Raw genomic sequence first — 18,067 nt, 5'->3', positions numbered from 1 at the left:
CATCCAAAACTCTCACTTTGGTCTTTCCCCTTAGCATAAGCTCAAGCTGGGAGATCTGAAGAGCCTACTATGTATCCATCAGGAAAATTGTTGTATAATTGATTTAACATTATTTCACATGCCTTATTTGACAAGATGACAATGATGCATAAATAATACTGTTAACCTTTTCCTTAGAGGAATAAAAGAAATACTTTTCTGTCTTGCATAGAACAAAACCTACTTGAAATTCTGTTGCTGCTGTTGTACAAATTTGTACATGCAAACAAGACATCCCTCACTTACACTATCGTATATGTCCATTCAGGTGTATGGAATCAAGGGCCCATCCTGGCTTTATCTTGCACCAAAGTTCAACCTCATACGTGGTATGACGATCGACTACATGCACGGTGCTCTTCTTGGAATAACAAAGGGTCTCATGACCCTTTGGTTCAAATCTGACAGGAAGGAAGACTACCACTGTGGACACCATTTGCAGGAGATCGATCAGATGCTGCTCGCTATGAGACCACCTCTCGACATACATCGGACCCCAAGGTCAATACAAGACCACATGCAGCACTGGAAAGGTGTGTGAGAGAGTCATACTGTATGAAAATAGCAGGCCCAGCAAAATGCCTGTTGCAGAGTCTCTGCCTTGTAGAGGGTTCGAAAAACATTTTATGGCCAGGTTGCACAGTTAAAAAGTGGGCCAACGCTAGGTTGCCAATGAACATTTCAGATTGCCACAGGTCCAATGCCCATATCTTGGTCTCTACAAGTGAATTCTAATAATGCTAATCAAGGTTTTCAATTGTTTATCATTACTTTACTTAAGTAGAGTTTAAAGATTGTTCAGGATAAGAAAATTCACAAATGATGGCGAAAATGTTTACATTATTTTTTTCAAAATGTAGGGCATTTTTCATGCTTAACATTTTACCATCAACATGGTTTACTTACTTTAACAGCAGGGGTTCGTTAATGTAAAGATGTCTTAGTGTTTCAAAAAACATGTCCCAATATTCACAAATCCAGCATTTTTATCTTGCGTTTACTATTGATAAAAAACGATTTTAGCAGAAAAGCAACACTAGACGGCCGCAAATTAGTTAATGTGGATAAATCTAAAAAAAAAGCTTGGAGGAAAATTAAAAAGAAAGATCTTCAATTTGAAAGTCAATACAATCATACATGAAGCTCTTTATTCCATTCGTTATGTCCAGCACCAGGTCTCCAAATACATTTTTGGGTCAACTTGCAATGGTTACTTACTTATTTGCTTTGGCAGAGAAGTAAAAAATCACTTGCATCATAATGAAATTACTTGCACAACCAACTTTTTACATATTCAGGAATTTCAAAGTATTATGCCCCTATTCACCAAGATGGTGCTTTTGAAGTGCTAACTACTAAATGTGTCCAACTGAGTTGTGAAAATAGATTGAAATCAATTTCAAAAGGGATTCAAAATGTTGCTTGCTTAATTGTGTAATTTGTTTGGCCAACAATTCTTCATTCGAGTGGAAATTTATGTGAGTAGAACTTAAAAGGGGATTATTTTCTACTCAAAATTGCACTAGCTAGAGCTTCTCATAAGTACATGTATGACTTCAATTTTATGTCCACAAACTCGCACATGCAAGTCATACTTGTGCCCACATGCACAGTGGTGAGGCTACTCACATGACACACTAAGTCGGACTATTAAAGTTGCACCAAACATAGTTGTGTGGCACAATTGGGCAACCAAGTATTTCGACCCTGCTAGTAGTTTGCAGAGAATTTGTCCATATTAATGACTTATCTACATTCAGCATTCTAGTCTTTCTTACTATGTCAGAAATACCCTTTTGCACTGTTAAGTTTGTGAGGAATGAAGTTGGCTTTTGTTGAATAATTGACCTTGCTATCTATTGGTATAACTATAAAGACAGCAATCAGCATCGGCCATGCAGTCATATTTTGGAAGTGTCTCTTCTCATCACAAGAAACCATTACTACATTATATGTCAAGGAAATTTAATTTCAGGACCTCTATTAAGAAAAATGCATTTTTACATCATCTTCACATGCTAATTCAGATATTCGTGTTTTTTTTAGCATCAGAGCTCAGGGCGTGGCTTCTCTTCTATTCCCTTCCCATCATGCTTCATTTTCTGCCAACAAAATACTACGAGCACTATGCACTTCTGGTGAGTGCGATGTACATCTTGCTCAAAGACAGCATCACAGAGGCAGACCTTCAGAAAGCAGATGACCTCCTCAAGCAGTTTGTGGAGGGGTATGGAAAACAACATATGTATGGTATGTCCCAATTCCTATTGAATTAGAAAATGATGAATATAAACTTAATTGAATCATGGAAGACTGGAGTATGCTACATGCACATGTCTTGCTACACCTTATGGCAAATTAGCAAGAGTTGCTACAAAGTGTCTTGAAATATAAGGGCTGATTACATTTCAGAGGAAAATGAATGTGGGGCCCTCCTGATATATATATATAATATGTATCAAGTACTAAAAATGAATTTACCTTCACAAAATACATGGAATGAAATACATCCCAACGTCTGTACTTATACTATAAGTTAGAACGTTCCCTGACTATGTCTTAACTACATCCTACAGGAAGCACTCGAGTATCACTCAACGTTCATTCACTGCTACACTATGTGAACACAGTGAGGGAACTTGGGCCATTATGGGCACATTCCTGCTTTTTCTTCGAGGATGTCAATGGCCAAGTGCTTCGACTCATCCATGGCACACAGGGAGTTGAAGAGCAGGTTGGTTTCATGATGAGAATCTTCATACCTGTTAGTCTTAAGAAACTATTTGATGAACAAATTCCTCTCCTCAAATGGATAATTTCAACATAATTGAGAAAGAGAGAATTAAGACTTCCAGTCTATTACTATTTCCTGAACGTAAGGGAAAGCCATCTTAGTTACATAATTTGTAGCGACCAAATTTTGTGTAATTGCCTTGTTTGAGTTTAGCGCAATATGTAGGGTGTTCTTCTGAATTCAGCGTAAAGCGTTGTCAGGACCCCCCATACATACCCTTAGGTATCCCCATGCTAAATTGTATGTTATTAGGATTTCAGTGACAAAAATATACCATTTGGCTACTTTTTGGGTCCAAAGTTGCAAAAGTTAGCATTTTGATGCCCTGTAAATAATGTGTACATGTACATATATAACACCAGCACATAATGGCATTTACAGTACCATGAAGCTTTAGATAGTCATTCCCACCATATCATGCGCTCAAAGCTTGATGGAACTACAGTGTAGATACAGCCAAAAGACTTCTCTTGGAAACACATCAGTTTTAAAATCTTTACACATATTCCTTCTATGCAGAAATAGAGATCAAATGTCTGGATTTAGCTGACAATGCACTCATGTTCTCTTCCTGTAATCTCTGTAAAACAGTATATCCTTACAAAAGACAATCTTTTCAGCTGTTCAGTGTTGGTTCAGCTGATAAGTTTTTTTTAAGATACTCTATACAAAGTGCATATTTGTTCATATTTCAGTTTTTTGAATGTGTATTTACTGATGCTGTTAGTGGAAATTTACATTCTCTAATTGCTATAACCTTCACATGAGCCTGCCTGATCAGAAAGAAGTTACCCATTAGGCCATGCAAAACACGGACTGATAAAAATAATGTATCCATGAGGACTGGTGATCATTTAAGCATTGCACGTCTTTTGTTCAATGTACAAGGTCTTGCGAGCTGTTGCAATTCTGCAAAAGTTTTCCGAGATGGGGGAGAAATGCTTTGAGCCAGGAACAGCCTCTAGGAAGCTGTACGACAGGTTGTCTAGTGTCGTCCTATCACCAGAGGAAAGGTATGTTCTTTTGACAATCATGATTTTGTGCAAGCAATTATGACTGTGAAGACTAGAATAATTCTGTGCAACATTCACAGTTCCTGATATCGTTGGCACCTGTTCCATTTAGATCAGGTACATGTACATGTACATGTATGACCACAACCCTTCGATTTGCATTTATAGCTGACAAAATAATCTCAATCTATGATCTCCAAATGATTATTGAATAGGCTGATAAGATGCATGCATGGTGACTTTTCTACTGGATGACTACTAGTACTTTGCGCAAAATGAAGAACAAGAAAAGGAAGAATCTACAGAGAAAACACCTACAATTGTAAAGGACTCTGTCTTAATGTAAACATTCTTATAAACATATTTCAACCAATGATAAGTGTTCTTTCTTGCTGATAGAGTAGTAAATGATGACATATTTTTCCTCTCAGGTCAAATTTCCAACAAATTGCCAAAGGGTATCACATGGTTGGCACTTTGAAAGAGGAGTTCCGAAGGGCCAATGGAACATATGGCAATTTGAAGAAATGCCATATGGATGTGGTGCTTGCCAATGTGGACTTTGTGCCAGAAAGATTCATAGTGTACCAGAGGTCAGTAACAGTAGGACATCATACTGTCACTTACTATATTGTACTATATAGATGTGAGAAGTTTTTCCCGCACACTGCTGTCATGGCTGTTTTGATCTTTATACATGTGTATAATCTGTCGATGACGAACATGAGATTAGTTCAAGAGTTACTAAATGAAAATGCTATGTGTGTGTGTGTGTGTGTGTTTGTGTGTGTGTGTGTGAACATACATGTATAATGCTGCAATGGTGTGAGAGTAGTGTAAAATGTTGGGGACTGGGTAAGCATAAATCAAACTGTAAGCAAAAATTTTATGTTTCTTCTCAAACCAGGAAAAAGGATAACTCAGTATTTTGGTTTGTGGGGGGTGGGAATGCATCCCTGATGAGAAAAGTTATTATCTTCAGAGCTAAATGACCAGGAAATCATCTAGTAGTACATTTATATCATTAGCTGAATTGATGAGTATTTTTTTTTCTCAGATTGATGAAAGACGGCGAGATGATCCACTCTCGCATGTATGGAAGACCAGTCAGGCACAATTCCTACACAATTGCTTTCATGTCAAATGGCATCACCTGTTATGGCGAAGTGCTGTACTTCCTGCAGGCATCTGTCCGAACATGCAGCTGCAGTCTTGCTCAAAGAACCTGTCAATGTGACTCAGTCAAGTCCCGGCATTTTGCAATAGTACAGTGTTTTGAGCCTGTTGCTCCTACCGAAGGGGATCCGGAAAATGCTAATCCTTTGTATTCAGTTCCCCACATTTTCAAATGTAAAGTGACAGAAGCATGTGCTGCTGTGAAGTTGAGTTATATATCTGGCAAGGTTGTAAGCATGTACATCAATGGCAATATCTATGTAGCTAAGTTCCCAAACCGTGTCGAGAAAGACTAACTTCCACACTATGTACAGTGGATTGTAATTGTGATATGCCATTAGACCAGCCATAATGCTACTTGTTCCAAAAACTGTGCTATTGTGTATGTAAATTCCCTCTGTTCTGGTTAGGAGGTGGCTGGCACCCCCCTCCCTGTAAAACTTCTGCCCTCCACACACCATTGTGACAACATTGCAAAACAGGGTTTATTTAATTCTTTATTAGTAGCCAAAAATTTCGGAAGACTTGAAGCCTTGTTTAAAAAAGAAGATTTTGGTTGCATTGATGTCTTTCACAAGGACATGCCAATCTTTTTGTAGCTCAACAGAAGTATTTTGCTCTTTTTTTCGTTATTGTGTACTGTAGCTACATAGATATTGCCATTGTGTACTATACCTTATTATTAATTATCTCCTTTTCTTGTATATTTACCATTCGCCTTCAGGCATGAATTGTCAATAAAGTAATTATTATTATTGTTATTATTATATGCCTTCTTTACAAGTCAGTCATTTGGCGGATTACTGACTAATGATATTGTAAGATTAATATGTATGTGTTTTGTGTAGCAACCATTACTGTAAAAATGTTGCAAGAAACTGTATGTACATGTGTTGCATGATATACATATGTCTGGTATAAACAGCCTAAGTTGTGAATACTAATACCAAAAAAAAATGAAATACTGTTTTGAAATCTTTTCTATCAGCCTCTTGCTTGGGGACATATTGAAACATTAAAATCTGCTTATTCCATGGTATTGTTTGAAAGTAAATGTAATGTAGACATGTCCATGGTGGGTTTTATGTTTGCGGCTTTCGTGGTGAACTTTCAGTGCGAACTCAAAACCACCACTAAATTTTTTGCCCCTATGACTATAGCCCTGGTATTGTATCAAGTGCAAACACTCCATTTTCTCCCTACAAGTACAACCAAATAAAAACCTCAAGAATTTAAATGTATTTACAGTATCATATAGGTGTCCCAGGTTCTTTTCAGAAATCGAAGTTAATAAAAGTAGCATATTACTTATCATTATTGTTAAGGGTTTTCCCAAAAGTGAGGTCTCTTTATGTAAGGCTAAGGAAATAAATTCTTTAGACATCAAAGCATGACTGGTTATGACACCCCTGGACAAAACAGATATCAGTAATAGCTGCGCTTGAAAATTTCCTGCTTTTGCTTTAGACTAATGCTTCTTTGTTTATTTAGGAGGGGGGGTAAATGTTATTGCTGCTAATGTTTTAAGAGTCTCCAGTAGCCGAAGAAGTTTTCATGAGGCTGCTTTGACGTTTTGCCAACAATTTTTTCTCTGCTTACAATGTATGGTCTCATTCCTGTATTACTCCAAGTGGGTACCCTAAAAGAGTCCGTTGCCCAAAAAATGAATGGCTGCATGAACGTGACTGTTTATATCGGTGGGAAATTCTCTTTTACCCAGCCCAACTGATCTCAAGCGTCAAACTGATGAAAGCTTGTTTGTAACGGAAGAAATTAACAGGTAAAGTTCGTCAGCCGCGCGCGAGGTCGGACGTCCACAGCCGGACATTGGGGGTAATTCGGTCGATCACTTTCAGCTGGAAAGTGCCTACATGTATTTAGGGGGTGTAGCTAAGTGCCGTTTGTAATTGCCATAAAAAGGTTTTGTATGCCAACTGGTAGTTGGCAATTTTTGTCACATGATCTAGGGTACATGAGCTCAACAGAGAATGAATGACATTGGTGCATTTCTTATAGCTTCATTACGAACGCGCCCATGTTAAACACGTTTTATAACATGTAAGCCTATGGGGCGAAAAAACTCATGAATGAGACCTTAATGTTTATAGTACTATCAGCCAATGTCTCAGGGTCAGGCTGAGTGATGAGTGTAAACACAGGGAAGCATGTTCCTGCTCACAGCAACTGTTGACCAGATGACCTCAATTACATGGCTAATCAAGAAGGATCACTTTCAGTGAAAGTTTCATGGTGCCTCAGGGCATGTGGCCTGGTTAGAAGTTTATGTATCTATGTTTATTTTGGGGTTGTATGTTGCACTATAGAGGTATCCTATGATGACAATTCAATACATTCAGAAATAGGGGGGGGGGCTAGGAGGGGAATCTAGTCAGGCTTAAATGTACATGACTGTAATAATTGTTTGTACAAAGTAGTGGCATAAACCAAATGCAGTAGTCATTTGTTGTCAAAGTCTTTAAAAAGAAATGTCAAAGTTTGTTCACATGGATTCTTGTCCAACATGAACAACATATTTGCAAGCAAGGTTGCGTCAAGGAGGTTATTCTAATCTCCTTGGTTTTGACTATACTGCATTGTGACTATAATGTATTCAAATAGTATGCAAGAGAGTATTTCTACCCTTCAACTTACTGTTCCAGCTGGACCTTTAGCACAACATTTACATATGCCAAAAAATATGGAAAAAAAAATAACATACCATATCATACTATGGGTTTTTTTCCCTATATAACCTCATTGACCAAACAAAACAAAACCATATCGACAAGGGCATATACATGTATCTAAATATTCTTTCCAATATTTTCTTGGACAGATAGACAAAGCTGCTCCTTGGTACATGTAATCCAAGATGATGCCACATGTGGCTTTGGCAGGGGCCAGCAAGGCAGATGTTAATAGGGTGTGACGACCCCTGCTGACCAGATCAGGGGGGGGAAGTTGACATGTGGTTCAGGCAGGGAAAGGCAGTCTTGCTAGCCTGGATGATTAATGATGATTAATTGTGAGTGGAGTAGTGCTGCACGTATGCAAAGGCCCAGAGGGAACTGGATACGTGCCGCACAGGTACCAAAAATGCCTGGTAAGTGGGCATGACATGTGGCACGCATGGGGCACAAGTCTACAGTTCTACAAGGGAGTACATTGAAAAATCATTCGACTGTGTGTTCCTGAGATAATATATGTACGATTTATATAAATACATATAACCCTACCTCAAGTCTGGTACAACATAACTAGCATGATGTAATTGCTACAAAAGGTCCAACCATATATCTATATACAGTCAAACCTGCCCAAGGCGACCACCCGGCGGACCGAGCAAAAACGGTCGCGATGGACAGGTGGTCGCCATGAAGAGGATTCCACTCACATGTTTCCAGGTCGAGGTTTTCAAATACAGTACGAAATGGATGGAAAATTATGTGAATTTAGACAGCAAGACCCCCACCAGGTTCAATTCTCATTGACAGAAAGATTCTACAAAATTACATTTTCCGTTATCGTTGTAAATTGTATATCGCTAACGTTAACATCGTGTACAAATTTTCGTCATAATTTTGACTACAAAACAATGGTCGCCTCGATGATCTCGCAGTGATCTCCCGCGTACACACACACACACACGCACATCATCGAAGTTTTAAGGCCTAAGACAAATCTCTAGAAAACAGCTGCTGGCCCCAGCCTTTTTTGGGACGCTGGCCGCTGGATAAAAGGGTAAAAAAGTTTTCGATCTGACAACTAAAAAACGGAACGGTGTGATTCCGTCGTGCCGCGCCACACCGCCAAGCTCTATGCGACCGCATCGAAAGGTATGAGTCAGTGCAGCAGAACGCACAGCGTCCAATAAAGGTTTGTGAGATTCATGGAAATAAAAAGAAAATAAGAATATTCATTTTCATCAATGACTAGAGTATTTGTAAATGTTCATACACAAAAGCATCGTGTTTTAGAAAGGTCAGCGCAAGGAGGTTGGTCAGCGGTACGCCAAATCCGGGCAGCGCCAAAATGCCCAAATCCAAGATGGCGTCGGGACCAAGGACAACATTTCTCGCCTGATGTTTTGCCCGCCGCGAAGTCATTTTTGGGCGGAATTTAGTAAGACACAGACACATTTTTATTGAAAATACAAGAAATAGATAGTAATTTTTGTGAAATCTGACATTTTGACGCCATGCACTACGTATTCGTTTTGAAAATTGAGTTTAAACCGAACTGAGTTTGCGGTAAACTATAAGATTACGATAGGCACAACAACATCACAAACATTTCTCTTTACAGTGTTTATAGGGGGAACGTTTTATAAAAATACTTCATGGAGGAATCGATGCTATAACATTGCTATTCCATATATTTTTGTCCTTATTTTGTCCTTTAAAGTCTTGACAACATTTCCGTGAAATCCGACAGCAAAATGATCCGATGTCACCACATGCTCGAAAATTAGGCGGCCGCCATGGGCAGGGATTGTGCTCTGTGCGGTCCCAATTCGTGGCGGTCGCGGTCGCGTTGGACGGGTGGTCGCCTTGGGCAGGCAGCTTAATGCTTGTGCCTATGGGGAAAACTTTCGGGACCGAGAAAAAGCGGTCGCCATGGCCAGGTGGTCGCGTTGAAAAGGTGGTCGCCTAGGCAGGTTTGACTGTATTATGTTAAAAAGCTTAATATATCAACCAAAGAACACCTTTTCAAGCAAACTCAACTAAACGTTAGGTTTCATAATCTATATTGTCATGTAATGCTCCCCCATATCATTATGATATACCCATATCGATCATAGATATATTCAAAATGGCCAAGCTTGCCATACATGATTACTTGATCACACGACAAAATCTTCTTTGATTTGTTGACTTCTATGTTGACCAACTGCACTCTTTGTTTTCCTTCCAACTAGCCTCCCCTTCTTCATAAAGTTCCTGCAACAAAACAAAAGAAATTGAGAGATGTCATACTTTCTGACAAAAACATGCCTGCAGTACGACAGAGATCCGGTAGGTGGCCCTTAATCAAACTTTTCCTTTGTTTCGTCACACTTTCCAACACACAAAACATAATCACCATCCATCAATAGCTTCTTGAGTTCTGTTGTTGAACCACAGATAAGCCACAAAAGGTAAAGGACCAAAGGTATAAACTTTAAGTTAGTCCCATAGCCTTTTTGAGGCTGTAGGGGCAGTGGGCTGTTATTCACTGTGTCTAGGGCACGACATTGGAAGGTGGAGCCCAGCCCTCTCCTTTGACCACCTTTGACCACCCCACAGTTCACAGTGTACAAAATGTACAAATATGCCTGCTATCTCCATCATGTTTAGACTGCTCTGCTCTGGAAAATAAATTGGCTATTGGGGATTGTTGAAGGACCTGTCGTTATAACAAAAAAATATGCTGCCGCTTGAGGAAAGGTAGCAAATTTGTCAGATGCTCCTTTGCATGCACTTGAACATTCATCCTTAGCGTCGTGTGGCGCAACTGTAGAGCACGCGGCTGTCAAACAATGGGTCCCGGGATCTAATCCCAGGTGTGCCCAGAGACATGTCCGAACTTGCGCCCCGACGTTGTGCCCTTGGGAAAGGCACTTAACACGACTTTCCTCACTTCACTCAGGTGTAAATGAGTACCTAGCTCATCTAGGGTTAGGGACGTCCCTCGGATAGGACGTTAAATGGAGGTCCCGTGTTTGGGGAGAGCAACACCCCGCGCACGTTAAAGAACCCACCACACCTTTCGAAAAAGAGTAGGGGTATGCCCCGGTGTGCGATGGTCCAAATCTTACAGTCCGGTCTGGGATGACATCTTGAAAAGGTGATAGTTCACCTGTTATGTCAATCCTTCCACAAAATGTGGTAAATCAAAATAAATAAATAATAAATAAATAAATAAATAATCCTTGTCACCTCCGTGATAATTTTAGGCCCACCCGTGCCTCTCCATGGTCTCTAAAGCTATCAATTTTTCTGAAACAAGACAGCCCGGGAATTCTTTACAGAGACTGACGGTAATAGACTAGACTTATCAATAATTGGTTCACAGCAAATTGTTCTGCATGAAATATACTAAGCAATCAGGCGTTTGGAAATCTATTTTCAACAACCCAGAGGAAAAGGGGAAAGAGCAGCAAGAGATGAGCAAGATTGAAATCTTGGCTTGTGTAGATACTTGGTTGGGGAAGAACTTTGTTATTCACTCAACTTGATGAAATTTTGCATGGAGACTGAAATCTTGCTGCATATTAAGGGACATATATCATACAATTTGGCATACTATCAAATGAGTCAGACATGAATTTGCAACTTAAGTTGAAGCCCTTGTCCTTACAGGACATTGTATATAGTCCTTGGCCTTACACAACTGAACATTTCATGCCAACAGGTAACTACTAACAGCAAAACATAAAATGACATTAAATATAGTCCCGGCTTGCATTTCACATAAACTGCAGCTAAGGCAAGACTCCCCAGGTATTTCATACCCACTGCTGCATGTACCTGATAAAACTCATTTTGTTACCACTGCTTTCTGCAAAACACATTAAGCAGAGATGCTTTTTTAAAGATCTATAGACTGTGAAGGGAAGTCCTGTATGCGGCCATGCCGCTCTCCAATTGCAAGTTTTGCTAGCAACTCCTTATTTCAACTTAGGCCATACTGACTGATTGTAATCATGGATGACATCTGTGCCCACATCAATTTCCGTCCGTTTCCAAAATGAAAATGATGCAACCACGCTGTAACTTGTACAGAGAAGCTGCAAAATGAGAAAATAATTCATATGATTGCTTGAAAAAAATATCAGAAAATGGATGTCGTTGAATGGTTGGGCAACAGTGAAGAAATTAGTGTCTCCTCTTTGTAAGATTTGTGTTGTGCGTTCAAAAGTGTTTTGCTCCAAGCAATTTTTTTGCCATGCCTATATATTCAGTACATATAAGCTGAAAACTGTACAATGTATTTCAAGCCCTGTGCGGAGTCTTTGGAACTCAAAGAAGAAGATGTGAAATAACAGAAAATTAGTACCGGGTATAAAAAAATTCCTGTTTGGTATTACCATGTTCTGTCCATGGTATACCATTTTTCAGCCATCCCTTCAAACTTCCTGACCGCCTAGAACATAATTTTTTTTTGCCCAACATTTTTTTATGCACGCATCAGGTTTGGGGTGCCCAGAGGATGTCATCCATATAATCAAATCATCTTACCCTAAAAATTATTTCAGGAGTAGACTTCTGGGGTGCTGCTTGCTGGGAAGTGCTCTATTGTTCAGTGACAAGCAGCCAACTTATAAAATAATCATGAAAAGTTATTTATAGGTCCTAGACAGCCTATGTTCAGTGCATTGTCCTGGGGCCGGGGATTGAAAAAAAATTCAATCACCTGCAAAATTGCAAGTTGACAGTTTGACCTACAAATTTGAAAAAATTCCTGCAAATAGCCAAGTAGACTTTCCTGATTATGCTTATCAAATAATTCCTTATAAAGACATTGATATTCTTCATTAACCTTCATAATAACCATGATCATATAGCTCAAAGCCTCTTCTTCTTATATTGCAATCTGTTGGCAATAATTGCAAACTGTTATCTAAATTGTGACTCAGAGATCACTTTGAATTGGCAATGCTTACAAAATTGCAGTGTGTTTGTAATCTAACCTACGACCTAATTAGAATACAGGATGGGTATTTTGAGTCCTGCTGCCTGAAACAAAGTACCAAGGTGAAAGCAATAGTGAAACCTCATCTCTGCAGCACACAACTCCCAGGGGAGAGGTGACCACCACTAAATTAGGTTGGTATTGATCTTATAGGTGAATCTCTACGGGTGAACTAAGGACATACATGTGGAGCTAAGGGGTTCTAAAGGACCAGCAAAGATGCTTGCCTACTCTCTTACCAGCAAAAATCCCTGAGGTTAAAGAAAACATTTTTTTACCTCTTCACTTTCTTGACAAGTGTAATTCTTTAAAAAAACAGGACCAATTTTGTTTGTTTGTTTGAATAACTGTTTGTCTGCTTAAGACTGAAAGGTTTGATCCACTCACAGGACCCTACTCTATTTGATAAGTGTGGTGGGTGAGGTGCTTGAAGTCTGGCTTTAGTCCTCAAACACGGGACCTCTGCTTTATCATCAGTTTATGTCCCTTCTGAGAGGATGTCCCTACCAAGTTACCAGTAGCTTAATCAAAGCAAGGTACACGTTTTCATCTGTCAGTGAGTTGAGGGAGGAAGGGCACAACATCAAGACCTGCTATGGATTCGAACCTGGATTCCAAGTCAACCTCCCTTAAATCACAAGACCACCATGCCACCTTTTTCAGCAATCACTCACAACCTTCCTACACTTTCTAATCTATCCTTTTAACACATATCCGGGCACACCCGCCCCTCTTACCTTTTTCCATATTGGGACAGTTGCCTTTAACGTGTCGATGGCATATCTTACAGCGTCCAGCCCGTCCCTGCGATGGGGCGAGGAGATAGCTATGATGACACTCGACTCTGTTATGGGGACACACCTGTGAAACAAGAGCATTGTCTTGTCAATATTCTAGGGTGGCAGAGAATACACTTTGTACAACAGTGTAGAATAGGCAGTGTTACATCCTTGACTCAAACGGTTCTACATAATATATAATTATGAATATAGCCTGCATGCATGTACAAATACATAGTATTAGACTAAGTATACATCATTAACATTTATCTGTCAGGCTTAAATATATCCATCAATCCAAAAACAGTGTGTTTGAGACATTTTTCGTGCAGCAACCCCTGGTTTGCACAGTTTAGATATACAGGTCTGGAGTTCATTATACTGAGGGTTGCATCGGGGATCTCCTTAGATGCATTTTTCACATATGTAGTAGATATGTACAGTAAGACTTAGTGTAAATGAACAAGACAATTTTGCTTCATAATGGCCCTTTTGCAGCGGTGACATTATAGCTATCACTAACAGTTGTATCCATAAGTTCGGCTTCAAACTTTTCAATTCCATTTGTCGTCAGTCATTTTTGAGACAGACGGACCATAGCTAGATCTAAATCCTTTAATTGTTACAGATGACGAATCCCCTAATTATGCTGGCAAAGCAGGCAGCATGTCAGGCAAAATGTCGAGTGATCAAACATTCAATTTTTTTTATTATTGATCCTTATTTTGATCCTTATTTTGGCTAGGTGATCACTTAAAACATAAACACTGTAGTTGCAATTTTTGCAACTGCCCAGTTTGAGGACCAGTCAAAAGGTGACGACTAGTTACTGTAACGGCAGTTCCTGGCTGCACCCGTCTTTCAGAAGGGACGTAAAATGGGGGTCCCGCGTTCGAGGTGCTTTGAGCACGCTAAAGGGGAAGGGCTAGCAGCCCGTCCCTGTAAAATTAATTACCCTGCTACTGAAACAGCAAGGAAACCTGCTGCCCTATGTGCCATTACAACATGTAGGCACTACAAGGGTCTGAACAAATGAATGAAGGTATATTCATGAGAACGTGATTCAGAATCTGCAAGCGATTATAACACACAAAACGTATTCTTCCTTTTCTATGGAATTCTTTTTCTTTTTCTTTGAGCGATCTGTCTAATCTTTGGTTGATCAGCAGTCGAAACGGGGTTGCAGCCTCTTATGGAAAGACGGAGTTACGGAGAACCATCCCTCCCGTGTATTTAGGTTACGTTCGGAATTCAATTTTCCGGCGAGTGCTGACGTCACGTCATCAACTTGAAATCAGATCACCGGGGTGTGGTGCCGATAGTTGACCCAATATGGCTCCCCCGGTGGCATCAATCTTTTGTGGTTTACTCCGCAGACTTCCTACCAATCAATCAGGCCGACACAAACCAACAAGACGACGACAGACAGTGGCCCTCATTGGAACTGCACGGAATCGAATTACAGGGGACTGCGGGGACAGAGATGAAATCATCTTCACAAAATGTCTACATCAAGTCCGTGGCGTTCCACACTTTCAAATACTTAAGCAAGATATTGAACTCAAAGTAGAAGGAATAAAGTTAACTTTCATAATTCCATCAGGTAACCCACATAAACAGAAAACTGTGACTATAAAAAAATCTACTGATCATGACGTAGCATCATTAATTCCCAAGGTACATTTGTATGCACACGTAAGATACCCAGGTGTTCAAGACATTCTTGAGAATTCCTCATATTTCAAACGTGGCAATCTTAAGCAGGTATCTCACTGGACTGCACTATAGCCAGGCATTCAGTGCCAGACACACAGTCTGAAATTGGCAAATCGGCACAAAACAGTGAACACGCATCCTTTTATCACTGCAAATCTCTTTTCAATGAATTTTAATTCATTGTACATCGGTTTTTAATTCAGTGGCAACACTGCGATTTCCAGATACTGTGAGTTATCTTGTATCGAAACTGAGAATGGATGATACATGTTCCGTTTTCATGCACATGCATGGACACATTCATGAATGCCTGCAAAAAACAGACAACCTTGACAATGTACATGTTACAAAGTTTTCTATTCCATTGGCAAAACTGAGATGAAGACAAATTGTGGTGACCAGTATAGGGACTCATTTCATTTCATGAACCCCTCCCTAATTACATGACATTTGTACATTACAATTTAATATTTTGTACCTCAAAAATCATCCAACAGAAAAAAAGGAAGTCATAACTAAACTGATCTACAAGGAAGATTATATGATAAAAACATAAATCATGAACTGGACTGACGGATGTTTTGTGACATCAAGGTAATGGCTGTGTCTTATAGCTAAATCCCAGAGGCCTTCTAATGATGAGTGAGTGGGAAGGCTCAGAAAACTCAACAGTCAGATTTTAAAGTTCGATGGCTATCCTCTATGCCAAAAAGCAATTACTCAAACAACTGGATATGATTTTGGAAACGGTCAGACGTTTCAAGTAGCATCCACTACTTTTCGTCAGTGACTGTGAGCAAGATCAGTTGAACAGCAGGTTTATAACCACGAACTATGAATTGATATGCAAATAAGGAGAAGACAAATTTTTAGATAGTCCAAAAGAAAGCGAATTAGACAACTCAAGACAAGGTTGAAGTAAAAGGGGACAATAGCTCCTATTGTTTTAATATAGGAGCTAAAGCTGGTTTGCCCCCAAGGCTATGTCCCAAGTGCCAGACAGTTCCACCCTTAGCCCTCCTTTCCTGTTGAGGGTTGGATTGTATATCCTCTCATATATTGCCTCCCTTACTCCACGTTCGAACCAGCGGGGTTCGCGGTCAAGGATATCAGTGGATTCGAGATTGAACGAGTGCCCCTGGTTGTGTTTTAGGTGGTGGAAAATGGCCGAGGAGTAGCGGTTAGCGCAATGTTCTTTGTACCTTTCATTAAGTGATCGGCTGGTCTCTCCGATATAAGTGTTGTTGCAGTTGGGTTCTTCACATTTGAGTCTGTAGATGACATCGGCCTTGCTGCCTTTGCGTGGTCGGTCTTTAGGATGTACCAGTCTTTGTCTGAGAGTTGATTGAGGTTTGAAGTTGGTGGCAATGTTGAAGTTTTGGAAGATCCGTCGGAGTTTTTCGGACACTCCTTGTACATATGGAATAGTGATGTTGGCCTTGTTTCTGTTGGTCAACGGTGTACACTTAGGCGTTTTCTTGGACTGGTCAGACGGTTTGAGGGCTTTGTTGAAAGTCCATCTTTGGTAGCCACATTTGCCAAGGGCACCTCGGAGGTGTCTATGTTCGTCTGTTTTGGCCGTGTCTGAGGTGATGATGTTGTCTGCCCGATGAAAGAGAGTTTTTATAACTGCCAGTTTGTGTTCCAAAGGGTGGTGAGAATCAAAGGCCAGATACTGATCGGTATGGGTCGGCTTCCTGTATACTTCGAACTGGAGGCGACCATCCTTCTCTATGATGGTTTTGGTGTCTAGGAAAGGGAGCATATTATCTTGACTCGACTCCTGTGTGAACTTGATGTTGTCATCTATCTGGTTGATATGTTCAAAGAAATCATCAGCTACTCTCTTCTTTAGTCTGCACCAAGTGTCATCTACATAACGGAACCAGTTGGCCGGGGGAGTGTCCTTGAAAGTACTGAGGGCTTTGTTCTCAAATTTCTCCATGTACAGGTTTACCACGATGGGCAAAACTGGTGAACCCATAGCACAGCCGTGCAGTTGTTGGAAGAATTGTCCTTTGTAAGTGAAGTATGTGCACCCAAGGCAGAGGTCTAGCAGCTTGCATATTTGGTCCACAGATAACTTGGTTCTGTCTGCTAGTGTGTTGTCAGCCTCTAAGGCTTCCCTGACTACTGACACCGCTTCTTTGGGGGGGATGCAGGTGAAAAGAGAGCACACATCATACGAAGTGATGATATCATCTTCGTCTAACTGGATGTCTTTGATTTTGTTTACGAAATCTGCACTGTTCTGTACATGGTGTTGAGACTTCCCCACTAAAGGTCCCAAAATCTTCGCTAGAAAACTTGCTACTCCGTAGGTGACTGAGCCTATACCAGAAACTATGGGCCGTAGAGGGACGTCCTGTTTGTGGATTTTGGGGAGGCCGTAGAAAGCAGGGGGTTGTTCCGATTTGGGTTTGATTTTTAGATAGGTGACATGATCCAGAGCTTCATCAGCTTCTAATTTCTTGAGGGCTTCAATGATTTCCCTCTTAAACTTGGTAGTGGGATCTCTTTTCAAAGGCTTACTAATATGTGTCTTTGTCCCCTAAGAGGTCCTGTATCTTCCTGTCATACTGCTCCCTGTCTAAGACTACTGTGCATCTGCCTTTGTCAGCAGGAAGAATCACTATGTCTTGATTAGTGGCCAAATCCTTGAGAGCGGTTTGTTCCTCCCGGGTAATGTTACTAGCAGGGGGTTTAGAGACTTTCAGAGTGGTAGCTACTTTAGTGCGTAAGGCTTCAGCCTGTTTGTATGACATATGGGCTCGTCGAATTGCTGACTCGGTCTCTGTGACAATATCGATGTTGGGGATTTTGTTAGGTGTTACTGCAAAATTTAGACCTCTAGAAAGCAGCGATTTCTCTGGCTC

General features: G+C 40.3%; 2 protein-coding genes across 3 annotated transcripts in view; one reads left to right on the top strand and one right to left on the bottom strand.

The window, feature by feature from the left end:
- Positions 1-312: 312 nt before the first annotated feature.
- On the top strand, positions 313-7,534 carry LOC136428578 (uncharacterized). Its single transcript, XM_066418201.1, has 6 exons — positions 313-572; positions 2,086-2,289; positions 2,616-2,773; positions 3,722-3,846; positions 4,278-4,439; positions 4,904-7,534. Exons 1-6 carry the CDS (start codon positions 371-373, stop codon positions 5,316-5,318), a joined length of 1,266 nt encoding a protein of 421 aa, XP_066274298.1. The 5' UTR covers positions 313-370; the 3' UTR covers positions 5,319-7,534.
- Positions 7,535-9,752: 2,218 nt separating this feature from the next.
- The window catches only part of LOC136428580 (molybdopterin synthase catalytic subunit-like), a 24,598-nt gene continuing 16,283 nt past the window's right edge, over positions 9,753-18,067 (bottom strand). For both annotated transcript variants that reach the window (XM_066418203.1, XM_066418202.1), the window contains 2 exons: positions 13,434-13,557; positions 9,753-9,962 (listed from right to left, as the gene is read on the bottom strand). In XM_066418203.1, coding sequence (XP_066274300.1) covers positions 9,900-9,962; positions 13,434-13,557 — 187 coding nt within the window. In that variant the 3' untranslated portion in view covers positions 9,753-9,899. The remainder of the gene's footprint in view (positions 9,963-13,433; positions 13,558-18,067) is intronic.

This window comes from Branchiostoma lanceolatum, chromosome 2 (assembly GCF_035083965.1).
Source record: "Branchiostoma lanceolatum isolate klBraLanc5 chromosome 2, klBraLanc5.hap2, whole genome shotgun sequence".
In the NCBI taxonomy this organism is placed as follows: Eukaryota; Metazoa; Chordata; class Leptocardii; order Amphioxiformes; family Branchiostomatidae; genus Branchiostoma; species Branchiostoma lanceolatum.
Note: the sequence above shows the minus strand (reverse complement) of the source record. Positions and strands in the feature narration are given on the sequence as shown.